This window comes from Salvia hispanica, chromosome 3 (assembly GCF_023119035.1).
Source record: "Salvia hispanica cultivar TCC Black 2014 chromosome 3, UniMelb_Shisp_WGS_1.0, whole genome shotgun sequence".
Classification (NCBI taxonomy): Eukaryota; Viridiplantae; Streptophyta; class Magnoliopsida; order Lamiales; family Lamiaceae; genus Salvia; species Salvia hispanica.
This window is the reverse complement of record NC_062967.1, coordinates 2,170,993-2,189,998: the sequence shown is the minus strand read 5'-3', so window position 1 is coordinate 2,189,998 and position 19,006 is coordinate 2,170,993. Positions and strand designations below refer to the sequence as shown.

The following is a 19,006-nucleotide window of genomic DNA, read 5'->3' as shown; positions in this document are numbered from 1 at the left end:
AATTAGATCAGGGAAAAAAATCAAGAATGGAAAAGATCCCTTGTTCTAACATCGAGCCTTATTAATTAATCTTCAATTTATATATAACATATTCTCATGCTGTCAACGAGAGTCTTTGAAAAGTTACGAGGAACATAGAGAATCAGAGCATTAGCATTGTTATTTTGCATTATACGTGTTACGCGACGTTATGAGATTGAAGATATATTAAACTTTAGAGTGAATTATATAAACGGTATCTGATCTTTCACTTTCGCACGTAAATGGTACCTGATCTTTATTTTATATCGTTTTTGGTACCTATTAATCACATTTTTGGTACCTGATATAATATTCATCCCAAAATATCCCCTAAACAAATTCATTTTTCCATTTGTGTCATAAAAGGTATTTTGGGCATTGACAAAACTAGTACTAAAAGTGATATTATGATACATTCTCTCATTCTCCTCAGTATTTATAGTACTATTATGATTAATCAATATTAATATTATTATTTTGATGTTATAAATTAATAATTAATTTTGTATATATATTTAATCATAATTATAGTTATAATTATATTTAATTATTATGATAATAATATTATTATAATAGTAAAAACTAGTAATAATTAATAAATAATTATTATTATTTTATATTAAATTAATAATTAATCAATATAGTCTTAGTCAAGATTTAAAATTGTGAATTGTATTCATAATGATAAAGAGTTGAATATTTTTAGTTAGGTGTTTCAACCCTAAAATGAGTATAAATAATTTAATTAAGATACTAAAAAGAATGCAATTAGATGTATGTATAAAACACTAAAAAGAAAGAAGAAAAAGAGGAAACATAAACTAAGGGAAAAAGAAAGAAGAAAGGAAGATAAAATACTAAAAAAAAGAAGAAAATGTGGAAAAAAGAAAGAAGAATAAACTAAAGAAAAAAAAAAAGGAAAAAAGATCACATATTTGGTTCTATTTGATTGAAATTTCCAAAAATATCCTCCATAACAAAAAAATCACATATTTAGCACCTAAGGTTATTTTTGTCATGGGGTACCAAAAATGATATAAAATAAAGACCAGGTACCATTTATGTGCGAAAGTGAAAGATCAGGTACCGTTTATGTAGTTCACTCTAAACTTTAAGGGTGAAGGGCACTAGTGCTCCCTATAAATTTATGTACATTATTTATCCTATAAATTTATGAACATTTATCTTAATTTATGTTGGGACTGTCTACTAGATAACTAAGATATAATTTAGGATTGAGTTGTGATATTATTTTAGTTGGAGGGCTTTAGCTATGACTAATTATCCTATGATTATCCATATAAGATAGAGGAATTGAATTTCATTAACCAAACACACTATATATTTAATTCCAAAATATATGTTGCAAACCGAATATCCATAGTATTTTATGAAATGAAATTTTAAACTAATAAAATTGTTTTCTACTTCCAAGAAGTCATTAAGACATTAAAAAAAAGAAAAATAGATGGATCTCTTAAACGTTGCAAATGACAAAGCTGAACTTTAAACAGTGAACATAATATTACAGTATTAATGAGAATTATTAATTTATATATCTATATTAAAAATAACAAGTAGCCAGAACATCAAATTTATTTATTTCCAAAACATAGTTTTCCATTAAGCAATTAAGTTGATTAGATATAAATACACACCAAATTAAACAATGAAAAAGGTAGGCGCCGCCGAATATTCTCGTGCTCCATCCAATGAAAATGCGAAGCTCTCTTTCCTGGCGCCGCTTTTGTGGGGCCCAGCCACAAGCTGTCGGCTCACGCCGAAGCCGACACTCTTTTCCATGCTTCCACTCTCCTCCATACGCGTGTACCGTATTTCCTACGTATCTACCTCCGCGCCGTACCGTATCCGAATCTCTCTTTTGTCGCCTTATACCTCATTTTCAACACTCTCATTCAAATAAATCTACTATTCCTCCTCCTCCTACTACTAGTCATTTCATGTTGAAACACGAATTTTTTGTCCTCTTTCACAATTGTATTATTGGCTAATCATCTCTCTTAATTCAAACATAGTACTAGTAAATAAATTATTCTCTCTTGTCAAGGATTTCACATGGTGGATTGGTGGGTGTTACATGGCAATATAATCTCTATTTCTATTTCTATTTCTATTTCTATTTCTATTTATGAATTATAGGGATTTAAATAAAAAATAAGTTGCTTCCTACGAAGTTCTTGCATCAAAATATTCATTCTTGAACCAAAAAAGGCATATGCCTTGAGAAATTAATCTTTGCTATTTCTTATCACAACTAAAGAATAAGAATAGACAAGCATGCACAAATTCAGGTAGATGTTCTATTTTTAATATACCTTCTTTTTCATTAAAAACACAAGGATAGAGATAGCCCACACACCCATAGATCATTTTATATAATTAAATTAAAAATATATTAAATGCGGCTAAAAAGCAATAAAAATTAGTCCGAAAATTATTCCCGACCCCTCTCAAAAAACATGACAAGATGAGAAATCCAATCTATAAATCAAATTAAAAAATTTGGACAAATAGTGATAGGATCTTATACTCAATAGACAGCCAGCTAGGTGATTTATGCACATTTATCTTTTTTATTTTAAAATGGAAAATACTGTTGGTTTGGGGGACACGCGCGATGAGGGAGCGTGGAGGTGGGGGAGTTGGCGTGAGAAATAAATAAGGGTAAAGGAAAGAGGGAAGGCGGGGCACGATAAAAAGGTGTAATGCACCACCCAATCTTCACGCGTGCGGGCCACACTCCCAGAATTGTGGGCCCCCACTCCAGATACGGTCTGCTCCCGTTAACTACACGCCAGACATTTCTCTGGTACACGTGCCTGCTCCTCCATTTTCTTTTTATTTTATTTTTCCTAATTCTCTCTTTATATTTATTTTATTAGTAGAATTATAGTGCAATGTTATGTTTGTGACTTCTTATGATTGTGAATTTATGTGGGTGTTTGGATGTTGTTTGTGAGTACATATAGAGCTGCTCTTTTTAAAATTTTATTTGAATTGTTTTGGATGAATACGATTACTGATAAGAATTTTTGTATTATAAATATTTAAGTAATCATTTTTTTCTCTCCAAATGCCTTCTGTTTTGATAATTTTATATTAAAACTTATACTCCATCCGTTCTTGTTACTAGAGGCATTTTTTTTTGGCACGGAGTTTAAGAATTATGTGTTAAATAGATGGTGAAAAAAGTAAGAGAGAGTAAAATAAGAGAGAATAAAGTAATAAGAAGAATTTCTTTTTGCCAAAAATATAAATAACTCAATTAACTTGGAACTTCCCAAAATAGAAAAATGACTCTATTAACATGGAACAAGAGTATCATCTAATATCAAAATTATTGGTTGTGAACATAGGTACTATAATGACATATTTGTAATTAAAAAGTGGTAATAAATAAAATAAATAATGAATTTGTGTTAGTGCAATAATCCAGTTCACAAATGTAATAACATTCGACATATTCTTATGAATTCAGACAGAATGTTTTATGACAAGACATAAAACAATCATTAACTATACAAGATGAGAATTATAGATGAATGATTTAATTATGCAGCTGGATTTAATGTGAATGAGATGTCGAGAGTGATGGTTTGGTCACTTAGGTGGAGTTATATGGATGTAGCTAAACTATTCTAATAGCCTAATTATGATAGCATAATATAGTTCTTTCTAACTATTATTTGGACACAATTTCATTTTAATCAATAAGTATATAGGTTCAAGTCACCTCATGATACAGTTGATAATAAGAATATATATAGTCTAATTAATCCTCTAACAAAAAATATTAAAAATTGAGGGATAGCAATTGAGTCTTTGAAAAGGGTTACTAAAAAAATCAAATTTATTTTCAAACTCAATAGTGCATGTGTAGAAACTTTATTGATTGACATAGTCTAATCGAAGGCCACTAATGACTAACCCTCTATCAACGGAAAAGCTTATTCCATAGATAAAGAAAATAAATCACCTAATTTATCTTGTTGGTGCAAACACGTTTTTAACCCAATTCACTAAAAAGTTTTGACAAAGTTTTGGATTGTCAATTTTTTATTTATTCCACATATAAAATACGAGGAATCGTTGAGATTACGTATGTCATCCTTGTAACTCATTTTTCTTTGGTCTACATTAGAGTGCTTGGAAATAGTAAAATCAAGATAAATTAATGTTGTATACACATTTATATAAGTAGTTAGTGTATTGGTGTAGCCACTTCAATTGGTCTGCCATTTTCCATTTTCGACCAAAATATGTTGAGGTTTTTCAAAGTTTTAGTGGCAGAATTTGAGGAAGACCAGTGCATAATTTGGAAATATTTGAGAGCCTACATTTTCTACAACAGGAACAACCATTGTTGACTTGGTATAAAGTATAAACATTCCAGAATTCATATACTATTAATATTAAATCCCATATATAGTATATTGGTGTCTAAAATCAAATTTTGGCTGAAATTTGATATTTTTCATAAACTCTAAATTTTGATAAAAGAAAATATGAACTTTGAATTTCCCACAATTTGGAATCATTATCCCCTATATTAATAGAATTAATATGCATTTTTCAATGGTTCATTACTTTTAAAATGATAAAGTTTGATTAAATTCTGATTTATTCTAACTTTTTAAAATTTGAATGACAAATCATAAAATCTCAAAAATATGCAATTGTCTCACAACGATTTCCTTATTCTAGGCAAATGCAATGTCGAGCGCACGAGTCTAAATTTATGGTGATATGGAATACTCTCTCCGTCCGCAAAAAATAGAGCAATTGGTGTACGGCACGAGTTTTAATGTATATTTGGTAAAGCAAGAGAGAAGGGAAAAAAGTAAGAGAGAAGGAGAAAAAGTAAGTGAAAAGTAGTGATAGTGGAATGATGTGTAGGGTTATTATTTGTTGAAAATTTTTCATAAATGAATGTGCTCTATTTTTTTTATACGACCAAAAATGGTAAATGTGATCTTTTTTTGTGGACGAAGTGAGTATTACACATTAATATGATGATGTGAATGACTAAACAATGTTGTTTTGAACGTATGAAACTAAAAAAACTAAGTAATATAAATTTCATCAAATAAGACAATTAAATTTTCTTGAAACTTCATCATTCATATCTGGACAAGGTAACGATAGATATTTAGGGACAGAAAATTCTGCAACATGGTTTCACATTAGAGGATACAATTACTCCCTCCGTCCCGCTTAAAATGACACGTTTTCCTTTTTAGTTTGTCCCAACTAAGATGACACATTTCCTTTTTTGGTAACTTTCTCTCTCCAATTAATACACTCAATCACTTTTTCTCACTCCTATTAAAATATCCATCTTTCTTTTATCTCTCTATTTTAATACTTACACCCACATTCTCTCTCTCCAATTAATACACTCAATCACTTTTTCTCACTCCTATTAAAATATCCATCTTTCTTTTATCTCTCTATTTTAATACTTACACCCACATTCTCTCTCTCCAATTAAACACTTTAACCAATAACTCCTAAAATCCCGTGCCGGCTAAGCAATGTGTTATCTTAGCCGGGACGGAGGGAGTAATATATAAGTATGAAATTAATAAATGTTATACTACAAAATTAATAGGGTAGCAATGTAGCATGTAGGTAGATATCTGACAAGACATTAAATGGGATGGAGAATCAGAAATAGTAAGTGAAGATGTAGTATTAAAATTAGAGACAAATGGAATGTAGGAAAAATTGTTGATACTTTTGATAACTAATAATAATGAGATGTGTCGAGAATGATGAGGAATGAAAAAAGAGCATCATTCTGCCGGTAAAGCTTATCAAATTTTCTCTGTGAAACGCATGCACAACCTCTCTCATTATTCTGTCCTCCCTTCCATTTTACCCCTCCCCCACTACCTCTACAATTTTGTACTACTAGTCCCGACTTAATTGACGAGTTTCATTTCAGTACGAGATTTAAAAAAAATTAAATCGAAAAATGATAAAGAGAAGATAATAAGAATCATGATGCAGTTTCATTGGACGATGCTTAATTCACCATGCTGTACGATCGAATTTATTGTTTTTAAGGAGTGAAATAGTCATATTATTGTTTTCATACAACTTATAAATAGTGATTTCAGATTTTTGCGGTAAGTTTTGATTACCATTATTATTATTTAATGTAGTTCAATTTTAAGAAACTAGAATTTCTCTGATAGTTCTACAGTTTGATCAATCTTGTGGGCCGTTTGCATCGCATCATTTACTTTGGGACGAAAGGAATGAGTAATAGGGATTATTTGATTTCATAAATCAATGTTGTATATAAAGTTGTAAAGTTATTCATAATACTACTATGGTATCTAATTCGTATAGTGAAATATTGTATAATGATTGGAGGTATATACCCCGGCATATATCACATAGGTATCTTATTATAATAGTGTTCATTTTTTTCAATAAGAAAGATTGATCAAATGAAACTATTCTTAAATTGTTAACAAAACGTTATTGTGTGTATAAAAATATTATTGTATGCAAAAAAAGTTAACGAGGATAGAGAATAATAGAGTAAACAAAATGTGGAAAAAATTGTTACAAATATTTGTAAAAGAGTTATAAAGGTATAAAGAGATGCTTAGTTGAAAATCATCGGAACAAATACAAGAATCTAGCTTCTTTTTGAAGACTGAACTTTGATTTTTTATTGGCCAATACTTTTTGCACTTAAATCATATATTCCTTAAAAGAAAACAGGCGTAAATTTTAAGAAATAAACTTTGAATAATTATTGGACATATATACACATGCTCTTTTGATTAAAAGATTCCAAACTTCAAAAATAAATTAAAAAAAGATTATCACACTTGTTCTCATAATTCTGGCATGGACACTCAAAAACTAGAAGGGGTGGTTTGGTTGTAAAAAGCAAAATAAATATAAAATAAAATAATAAAACTAGCCATATAAAAAAGTGGGATTTGGCTTTAGCACTTTTTTGGTGATGTTGATATGAGTAGTAAAGATTTGATATATTTGGGTAGACATGATTTTTGGGAGTGGGGCATTTCAACCACCTAACAATGTAATATAATTATTTTAGATTTTGATGATACCATGTAATTTTTATAATATTGAAATTAACATAAATTCCATGTATTTATTGAAGTTCTTCCCACATCTTTAGTGCATGGTTAAACAATTTATCACTACTACTCTATAAATAGAATTTTTATATATTTTGATCTGCCTATTATATCTTTGCTTATTCAAATTCTGAAAATAGTTTAGTAATTTATGGGAGAAATCCAATGAGAATATGACATGAATTACATATGAATAAACACATAAATTTCAGGAATAACAGGTGAGCGAATAAAGTAAGATTCGAACTTCATTAAGAGCTGAAGTTTTATAAGAGTATTTTTTTTTTCATATCTCATTAATAAAATTAATGTATATATTCAAACTTATGCATATTACTCATTACTCATATTCAAACTTTATATTTATTTATTCATCCTTATTAATAGAAATTTACTGTATTTATTTTTAATACATGCATCATTAAAAAAATTGGGGAATAATTGAATAAAGAAATAAAAGGAAAAAAAAAAAAAAAACAAGAGCAGCAGAAAGCAAATGAACATTCAAACTGATTTCACTCCTTAAAAATGGTCTCCACTTCCAAATTCTGTCCCCTCTTTTCTATTTATCTATACATACACTCACACACACATCAAAACCTTCCTCATTTCATTCACACACAAACACAAACACCTCATATGCATCCATCTCCATGACTTCTTGATCAATCTCCGAAGCTGATCACCTCAACTAGCCAATACAAACAAAGAGGCTGCAATCTTTCCCAAAAAGGGCCATTTCTTGAAACCCAAAACTAGCATGGAAGATCTGCGTTTAGTGCTCCACGCTGCAACCTTCTGAAGAAACAAGACGCTACCTTTCGCCTTCGAACAACCCCACAGGTAGATGGCCTTCCTCTTTTTCTGCCCCTTTGTTTTCCAAAATTGAAGGGTGGTGGAAGTTTCGAGACGCTTCGGACACAAGTTTTTTAGTAGGAATCGGGTGTTTACGCTTGTTTGCAAAGACACATGCGATTATCGTAAAAATTAAACAATTTTATGTGTGTGTGTGGTTAAACGTGTGAGTTGTTTATTTATTTATAAATTGATTGATGGATAGATGATGAACACACACACGCATCCACACTGTGAGAGAAGAGACGTGTTCCCTTGAATCTCATCTTGTGTGGGAATGGGATGCCATGGATCTTGAGAGAGAAAGTTGCCAACTTTACTCTATTTAGTGTTCACACATGTAGATGGTTCCTAATTTTTGGATTTGGGATTTCACAGTTTGATCAAATTAGTCTTCCCTTTTAAGGAGGAAAAGTGGTTTCTTGATATGAACTGATTCTTGTGATGATACTTGTTTGATTGGCTGAGTGAATCTTGATTTTGTTGAAGTTATGATGGCGGTAACATCTGCTTGCAAGGACAAGATGGGGATGGATAATGGGAAGTATGTGAGGTACACCCCGGAGCAGGTGGATGCTCTGGAGAGGCTGTACCATGAGTGCCCGAAGCCAAGCTCGTTACGTCGACAGCAGCTGATCAGAGAGTGCCCTATCCTCTCCAACATCGAGCCTAAGCAGATCAAAGTTTGGTTCCAAAACAGAAGGTATGTGTGTGTGTGTGTGATTCAGTTCTTGATTAGATCATCAAAGTTCTTGCTTAGTTAGTTAAATTAATTTGTTCTTGTTTCTTGATAATAGATGTAGGGAAAAGCAGCGAAAAGAGGCGTCGCGGCTTCAAGCTGTGAATAGGAAATTGACAGCTATGAACAAGCTGTTGATGGAGGAAAATGATCGGCTGCAGAAACAAGTCTCTCATTTGGTGTACGAGAACAGTTTCTTCCGCCAACAAACTCAAAATGTAAACTGCTTTTCTTTAGATTTCATCGATTATATTCTTTAAGTTTGTCGTGTTATATGATAATGGTATTTATGCTATAGTATTGTCATATGATAATAGGATTCATTTCCATACTTATGATGATGTTGTGTTGTCGTTTCACAGGGAACGCTCGCCTCCACGGATAACAGTTGTGAATCGGTGGTGACAAGTGGTCAGCACCACTTAACTCCTCAAGATCCACCCAAGGATGCAAGTCCTGCAGGGTAAGGAATTCATCACTTGTTTTCTTTTGTCGCTTTAGAAACAATGCTAGTTCGTTGCTTCAATTTAAAGGCTGTGTTTGCTTGTTTTCTAGACTGCTGTCCATTGCAGAGGAGACTTTAACAGAGTTTCTATCGAAGGCTACTGGAACCGCTGTGGAGTGGGTCCAAATGCCCGGGATGAAGGTATCGTTTCGTCCTTGTTTGGATGATCCAACATCTTAACTCATTTCTGATAGCTAATTTATCGTGGTTCCACTCTTTCTCGTTGGCAGCCTGGTCCGGATTCCATTGGAATCATCGCTATTTCTCATGGATGCAGTGGTGTAGCATCACGTGCATGTGGCCTCGTGGGATTAGAACCCACTCGAGTGAGTTTTTAAACAAATCATTTCTAACTGCAGTTTCTTTTTCCTTCAATTGAGTTATTTTGAGGTTGAATATTCTCGAATGCTTGATCAGGTGGCCGAGATCCTCAAAGATCGACCTTCATGGTACCGTGATTGTCGAGCTGTGGATGTGCTCAATGTGATGTCTACTGGAAATGGTGGAACAATTGAGCTGATGTATATGCAGGTATTTTTTTTAAAATCTCCTAAACTTTCTTCTCGTCTTTACTGAATACTCACGCACCTAATGATTCAGCTCTACGCGCCAACTACTCTCGCACCTGCTCGAGACTTCTGGCTGCTACGCTACACTTCTGTGATGGAGGATGGCAGCCTTGTGGTATGTACTAAACCTCTACACGAAAATGAAAATTGATATCTTTCATTTCTGTTTATTTTCTTTTCGGTGAAGACTAAGATTTTGGTTCCTGCATTAAAGGTGTGTGAAAGATCTCTGAACAACACTCAGAACGGCCCCAGCATGCCGCCTGTGCAGCATTTCGTACGAGCAGAGCTGCTTCCCAGCGGATACCTGATAAGGCCGTGTGAAGGGGGTGGATCCATCATTCACATAGTTGATCACATGGATTTAGAGGTATTTTATCTGCTATGCTGATTAGTACTGATGCTCGATTCTTGAGCTGATTTGAGTAACAGTTTCTGTGTATCGATGTTTTTCTTTCAGCCTTGGAGTGTTCCTGAAGTGCTGCGCCCTCTGTACGAGTCATCGACTCTGCTTTCTCAGCGGACAACCTTGGCTGTAAGGATCGATTTTATTCATCAACTTATGTTTCATGTTTTTCGCGGACAAGTATCTGTCGTCTTGCCTCTTACTTAACAAAAAGTTATCCTTATTCGTCTCAGGCTTTGCGCCAGTTGAGGCAGATCTCTCAAGAAGTTTCTCAGCCTAATGTAACGGGTTGGGGGAGACGGCCTGCTGCTTTGCGTGCTCTTGGACAAAGGCTGAGCAGAGGCTTCAACGAGGCGGTCAATGGCTTCACAGATGAAGGATGGTCGATGATCGAGAGTGACGGAATAGATGATGTTACCGTGCACGTAAACTCCTCCCCCGGGAAACTGATGGGAACGATTCTAACTTATGCAAATGGATTTCCGTCTATGAGCAACGCGGTGCTATGTGCTAAGGCATCCATGCTGTTACAAGTAAGTTACATTAGAGATTCGATTTTTTTACCAAAACCTTACTTAGAAACATTACTTTAAACGTCGTCTTCTCGCAGAACGTACCTCCGGCTATTCTGTTGAGGTTTCTAAGGGAGCACCGGTCTGAATGGGCTGACAGCGGCATTGACGCCTACTCGGTTGCTGCTGTCAAAACCGGGGCTTGCAGCATCCCCGTTTCTCGCGTTGGATGCTTCGGAGGGCAGGTGATCCTTCCCTTGGCTCACACCATTGAGAATGAAGAGGTTTGTTTCATTCAACATTCTGTGTTAGTTTATGTCTTATTTTATATAGATTGTATGTTTTTTTAATTAAATGTTGGTTTCTTGTTTTGAAATAGTTCATGGAGGTGATTAGGCTTGAAAACATGGCTCAATATAGAGATGATGTGGTCATGCCTAGTGACATCTTCCTCTTGCAAGTCTGCAACGGCGTGGACGAGAGCGCTGTCGGGACTTGTGCGGAGCTCATCTTTGCTCCAATAGACGCCTCTTTCTCCGATGATGCTCCTCTCCTTCCATCCGGTTTCCGCATCATCCCTCTCGAATCGAAATCTGTATGTTTGTTTGTTTCCTTTAGCATCTCTTAATCTATCTCTTTGCTGTTCGATCTCGTTCCGTGCTAACCCCATTAGGGCCCGTCGGTCACGCAGGACGCCTCGAGCCCTAACCGTACGCTGGACCTTGCATCCACTCTGGAAGTCGGGGCCGCGGGGAGCAGAGCGAGCGGCGACCCAATGAGGAGCTCCGGGACCGCGAAATCCGTCATGACGATCGCATTCCAATTTGCGTTCGAGATGCATCTTCAAGAGAGTGTTGCAGCTATGGCGAGACAGTATGTCCGCAGCATCATTGCATCCGTTCAACGAGTGGCGTTGGCACTTTCGCCCTCCCGTCTCGCCCCTCCCGCCACTCTGCGCCCCCCTCCCGCCACACCGGAGGCACATACCCTCGCAGGCTGGATCTACCAAAGCTATAGGTACATAACTCAAAACACATTTTAAATCCTAAATCCTAACCCCTAAACTCGACGAGTAAAAATCACGTTTTTCGAAGAATTCTTCAACTTATAAACTCTTTTCTTAGGTTTTTCTTGGGAGTAGAGCTGCTCAAACCTGCAGCAGAAGGAAATGATTCTATTCTCAAAACACTTTGGCATCATTCTGATGCTGTACTATGTTGCTCACTAAAGGTAAGACATCACCTACTTTATCCTCGTCTCGTTCAGCATCAGTCGTGTTCGTGTCATTTTCGTGTCTAAACATTCCCAATTGCTTGCAGGCATTGCCGGTTTTCACATTCGCGAATCAAGCAGGGCTCGACATGCTCGAGACCACCCTAGTCGCGCTACAAGACATGACTCTCGAGAAAATCTTCAACGACGACGGGAAGAAGACTCTCTTCGCGGAGCTCCCTCAGATCATGCAACAGGTAAAAAAGAAAAATACGTTAAATTTTTAAAAATTTCACGTACTTTTCTTGATGCATTCGTACTTGCATTTCCCGTCTCTTCAAAATTACCTCGTTCTTAACTCGATCGTGTGTGGCTGCAGGGCTTCGCGTGCCTACAAGGGGGCATCTGTTTGTCGAGCATGGGGAGGCCGATCTCGTACGAACGAGCCGTGGCGTGGAAGGTTTTGAATGAAGAAGAAGATGCACACTGCCTATGCTTCATGTTTGTAAACTGGTCGTTTGTTTGAGTCACAAAAACCATCACATTTTGACATCTTTGTATGAGTTGTGACACCACTTCATGTTCAGACTCAACTTTTCTCTCTTTAATTTATTATTAACAGTTCTTAGTTTTGTAGTTTTAACACAATTTGGCCTTAATTTATGTTAAATTCTCTGTTTTTGAGTTTATATGTGCAAATCAGTAGTATAACTTGCTTTTCAATAATTTTAGGCGAATGATAAGTGCACTTTTAGAATTACTACATTGTTTTACTCTCAAAATTTGATAAAATTTTGATTTCAATACTTTGTAAGTGCATGTTGCAAGGACATTTAAGAGACGAAATAATAAGGGTTGCGACTATAACTTTTTTTTTAGTTTTCATTTTCTTTTGTAAATTTTAAATTTACATTTTATCAATACAATAATATTGATTTAAAATATCCAATTATTATTTCGTTTAATGAACTTTAATTTTTAATGAATTTCATTTTTTAAATTTTCATTATGTATTATATATTTTCCAATTTTTTATATGTAATATAAGGATATTTTATTTGTGCAAATTTTAAGTTATATAATGTCATATTTTTGATTTAATTATTATATATAAGTACATAAAATAATAAGAAATGAATATAGATTAAAAGGTCGAGACCCACACGTCAAAAACTATCAGACTGGACGTTGAAAGTAAATTTTCACCTAATTAAGTTACCTCAAACCAGACATTTCAATATTATCCTAATATCCCAATCAATGAAAACTTTGGTAATTATTAAAGGATTTTTAAAAAAATAAAACAGCCCAGAATAGATATGAGTTAGTCAAGTGTTAGAGTCATGTTTAAATCAATTTCTAAATTTGGGTAAACATATCACTGTTAAAAAACAAACATCACCACTTGAGTGAGAGAGGTGTCTGATTTCTATTGGTCATAAATTCTCACAGCGACCCTTCCATTATAGAAAAATTGCCTTATCCCCCTTTTTTCTTGAATGAGGAGAAACAACATTTGATGGAAACATAAGTGTGCATCATTACTTTGCCTTCTATATACATCGTGCCCACAAACATATGAATTGACACTTTTTATTTCTTTCTAATATTAAATTTTGATAATTTTGATAGATGGTGTGAAGTCGACGATGCATATCTGAACTCAACATTAATTTTAGAAGGCTTACAATAAGGGGAGTGTTAGGGTGCCACCTCCTTTTAAAATAACATCATACCATAATTTCTAGCCAATCATTTTGTACACGTGGACGAATAATAAGCTGCCACGTGGCAAAAAATTCTGGAAAGACGGCCAGCAATATGTTGTACACTATACAACAATTTTTCTTGACCAACAATATCCAACACGCTATACAACAATCTATAGATTGATGTATAGCGTTTATAATAGTGCTGTGTAGCGTTTATAATATTGTTGTATAAGTGATGTCACAGTGTAATTTTAAGAGAAGTTGTCATTTTAACACAAACTCTTACAATAATGTTTTTAATCAAGAAATAGTTGTGGTATATACATAGATTTTTTAGTGATATTTTTAAGGGTACAAATCAAAATACTTTAGATTAGTTACTAAAATAAATGAAATCACATACAATTGAGGTTTCGACCTAAAGTTATTAATATAATAAACATAAAGGTATATAAATATAATAATCTCGGAAGCTCACAGTTGTCACACTTTGTTAATTTTGTTTGACAAAATAAAGTTATCTCTAGCTGTTAAATTTAGCATGCTTTGTTTGTTTGACAAAATATAATTGAGTGGTAAAAAAGTTTTCCACTAAGTCTTATTCACATTTAAATATCAAACTAACATTATGTATGTTTCCTTTATCCAGCAGTTTGAAGTAGTGAATTTTCCAATTGAAATTCGAAACGCCAATTTCAAGAAATTCAAGTTATGATTATTTCTCACTATCTTTTTACTTTGAATGTGGTCAAAAGTATAAAAAATTTTTGCAAAGCCCCTTTATATATTATAGTATGAAAGGAAAGTGGCTTTCATGAAAAATTTAAATATATTTTCTTGTTTGGGGTTGAATTTTCCTGACTTAGTTAGTCACCCCAATTTGTTCCCCACAAAAGCAAATATATTTGCTTAGAAAATCGATTTCATTTTGTTACTTTGCATGTGTTTCAAAAGAGTAGTTGCATGATTGGTCCATATCAAATAGGCGTGCTCTCGGGCACCAAAAATATGTGTGCCAAAATAAACTTCAAATTGTCGGTTGTACACATTTGGATTTTATATCCACACAATACAAAGAATTAAATTATCACATCGTATTTAAATTTTAGACAATATATATTATTCAATGGATGAGGAGTAATTTTTAAAAAATTAAATGAATTTTTAATAATAAAAAGCGTACATCCTGTTGGGTAAAAATAGAGAGTAATGTTGCTGCTTAAACACAAACAATAAACGACCCATATATACTTCAAAAGCGAAACATCAAAAAGATAAATGTTCATAGAAACAATGCATCTTTTACTAGCGCGCAGATAAAAAAAATCTATGATTGAGCGGGGTTTAGCCATAATCGTCAATCTGAAAGTCATATCGTCAAAAGGATACAGAGTATGAAAATATACGCGTATGAGGACTGCATATTCGAGAAGAGTTGAGCATATTTGATAGGCGCGTCTTCGTTTCCACACTGAGAATATTTGTGTTGATTTGTGGAAAAATGTGTCAATCTAGTAGAGAGCCAATAAACAAAAGTATCTATACATTTTGAACAAAAACACACATAATATGAAACACAAAACACCATGCATAGAATAAATTTGTAAAATACTGTATAATACTAGTATAATATTCTTAAACTTGATCTCAACATAACAACAGAATCTTCTAAAGAATATAAAGTTGATATGATCAACAAGAGTTAATTAGAGTGCAGATGAGATTTGCTCCAAGATTTTCATGTTTAAGAAAGCAGTGGTTTGGCTGTAGAAACTATATTTAATAAATGGAGTAGTATGTATAAATAGATGACAGTAAGTCAAAAAAGTACTCAAAATATAATGGTTGTCAACTAGGTCATAATTTATCCAGACAAAAAGTTTTTTCCTCTGACAAAAAATAAAGAAAAAGAAAAAGAAAAGATGATATGCAAGAGTAAATCCTCAGACAAAGATTCTTAATAACACTTTGTTCTATACATGTTTTTGGTCTTGTGCATGTCAAAGCCCAGGCACCAAATCTCTTATTATCAAAAAGTTATAATTCATTACTTATTTTTTACCCCCATTTTTAACTCAATTTTGAATTTATCTGGTTTTAAAATGGGAAAAAGCTCTTGATTGAAAGTGGGTTGGTATGCATGGATCAGGATTCCCATAATAGCCTGCACGTGTGTGCCCAATCAAAAATTATCATTACACAAAATCTTGCATAGAAAAACAATTACTACTACTATATATATTTGGAAATTAATCATGGGATATATATCGAATACAAGCGAAATATATTGGTTTTCAGTCTTCTATCGAATAATTATATAAAGAAATTGAAGTAATTTATACGTTGAGATTGAGTAAATTGATGTTTCCACATGCACCTACTTATTTTTAATGTTATTGAATAAATCAACATAGTAATATACACATGCATGGACACAATTAGGCATATCCTTATGTCTTTGCATTCTTATTTTGTTATTTAAAGAACTTCACCTATAACTACTAGTACAAATATATAATGATAAAATTTGAAAGAAATTCTTCGATGAACATATGAACTCCACATTATTTTAATTGATATTACTCGTATTGGGCCATTGAATAATTTTTTGATGTGATGCAAATCAGTACTCAAACTAAAAATGGCGAGCTAGCAGCACAAAAGTAAATAACTCAAAATATAAACACCATAAAAGGTACTAATGGGCAAGCATTTTGCAGAAACAAGAAAACAAAAGCAAATGAGCAACACATGTCAAGACATTATTCGTCAATGCTCATCTAAGAAAGAGTATTGGTCTATATATAATTAAACATATAATAAAATCGTTTAAAATCATATAGTAAAACTCCTAACAAAACCAAGCTCCTACACATGGTTTTTTTGATCTATCACCACATGACAAATATTGACTAATTTGATTTTAATTTTAAACTAAGCTAAAAATTTACTACTATTTTATATGATCAAAAGAGAGAAGTGACGTTCTTCCAATATCTCTTCAACTCTTTTGATTAAAAGACGAATTTCTTTTTTCCAAATGAAATGAAAAAGGGCCTTTTTCAACGGAAAGAAGAAGAGAGTTGAAGAACTTTTGTGCATGGTCTCCAAGAAGTTATGATTGTAATTCTTTAATCTTTTGAGATGAAAGCAAATATATTTATTCTTTTACTATAATAAAAAGGGCCAAAAGAAACTTCATATTCATGACAGCAAATCTTAGCTGTTTGATCTTTTTTCGTATGTCAGATAATTTATTTTTATATGCATAGACTCTTCTTTGGACAGAATCTTCGAGTTCTCATTGTGCAAAAGTAAGAGAAAAAGGGGGTTTCTTGTTTACAATTAACATTGTTGATTTGTTTCAGTCTGTAAAATAAAATAAAAAGTGTAAATAATTTTTTTTTAAATTGAAGAATAAAACTAGGAAATGATTGTGTAGAACCATGATTAAAATGCAGAAAGAAAAAGTGAGTTGAAACACAAGAAAGCTAGAATTGGTTGGAAAGAGTTCTCACATTCGAAAAATCTTGGTTCTTTTGACTTAATTTGGGTAATTCTAGTTTCTGATTTATGTTGCAATTCAATTTACAGATGTAAGACACAATTAGATCGAAAAACAAGTTATATTTTTATTGACAATTTTTAAATTCAAGTATAATGTCATTGACATGCACGAATGACGTAACCATGCGATAATTTTAAAGAACACTAGTTTCTTGAACACCAAACACACTTACTTCAAAAATAGTTATGAGGTTCAAACCTTAAAACGGAAAGGAAATAATAAAATGGAATTAGATATAAATAAAATTTGAAAATAACATGAAATCCAAAAATTGGTATAGTGATGTTTCGCCCGTTAATTAACGATATCTGATGGTCAAAATCCATCATGCATTAGGACTCGTCCATTGTAATGTTGAGTCCGATTTACTAGCTCATTCCACAAATCTCGTGAGAATTTTAAGTCATTTCGAGACTGTCGATATTTGCATTTGATAAGTTCATTATTCTTTACCATTTTAATTTATAATTAGACCCATTTTGTGATTTTATATTTTTTTAAAGCAAAAAGTTGATAATTTATTGCTACCATTTATTAATACCACTTTCATCAATGTCTCTCACATGCATAGATTAAACATACATATGTGCTTAACTATGCTAAATTAAAAAAAATAAAATAAATGATATTCTTTATATGAATTAATTAATACAGTATTTTTAAAATTGTGTGGGCATGAGTACAAGTATAGATTAGAGAGACAAAAGTAGTTATGAATCATTTTTTATAATATATAGTTTATTATTTATATTATGTCTGTGGCCTAATTATGCTTAATCAATGGAGCCTTCTATGGGAGCAGCCCCTGTAGTTTCTCTCTTAATATTATTAATCATATGTTGTACATAAAGTAATTATTACAACATCAACTGCGCAGTCTGTAACGTAATTGAAAAACATTATCAGAAATTATGATGTTCTAGCTCATTAATTATATCATGCAACGTATATATATTGATTTTATACTCTATAATTAATAAATCAATAATTATTTGAATTGAATAAACCCATTTGCTCACTATCATGATTCATGGCTACTTTATTTTTAAGCAATTAATTATGTTATTACGTACCATTTTGTGTAACTCGACCTAACTATCATGAACTCTCAAAAATTAAAAAGAAGATTTTTTATTTAAATAATATTATATTAATAGAAAATCTAATAAATAAAAATCGTATATCAATTTCGTGCTGCGTACATTGAACTTTTGCTATATCTCCATGATAAAGCAGTGTTAGACAAAGAGACAAAGGTATCATCATCATTATACATCAGACCATATGTAAATAAATAAGATAATATTTCTATATTTTTTGTAATATGGTCCCTCCAACAATTAGAATTTCTTTTGTTTTTTGTTGTTGACCTAACATGACTGTTGATATGGGGCCCTTCTTCCACAGAAAAGCAAGTTACATTATTTTGTTAAAAATAGTTATCGTATGCTAGCTACTGGAAAATGGACTTTCGACAAAACAATAGTAACTTGCTTCTTATAGGATTCAAATCCTATAATTGCAATCATCATCATCATCTAGTAAAGATGCAGTCACTGAATATTTTCATAATTGAAGGACTGAAAATGAATTTTATTTTTCTTTCATAATTAATTAACGTTGCTATTCGAACCCCGCAACATATAATTAATTAGTAGTAAAGGAAAAAGTCATACAAACTATCGCTAAATATAGATTTTCCCGAATCTTATTAAATACTACCTCCTCTCCATAAAAAATAAATATGCACTTTCTATTT

The 19,006-nt window shown here is 32.6% G+C and overlaps 1 protein-coding gene across 1 annotated transcript; it reads left to right on the top strand.

Moving 5' to 3' along the window:
• Positions 1-7,695: 7,695 nt before the first annotated feature.
• LOC125214361 (homeobox-leucine zipper protein ATHB-8-like) lies at positions 7,696-12,651 on the top strand. Its single transcript, XM_048115358.1, has 17 exons — positions 7,696-8,012; positions 8,514-8,727; positions 8,822-8,981; positions 9,126-9,226; positions 9,319-9,409; positions 9,499-9,594; positions 9,686-9,799; positions 9,869-9,952; positions 10,052-10,207; positions 10,298-10,372; positions 10,477-10,776; positions 10,854-11,039; positions 11,135-11,350; positions 11,447-11,772; positions 11,880-11,985; positions 12,075-12,224; positions 12,347-12,651. Exons 2-17 carry the CDS (start codon positions 8,516-8,518, stop codon positions 12,491-12,493), a joined length of 2,520 nt encoding a protein of 839 aa, XP_047971315.1. The 5' UTR covers positions 7,696-8,012; positions 8,514-8,515; the 3' UTR covers positions 12,494-12,651.
• Positions 12,652-19,006: the final 6,355 nt, after the last annotated feature.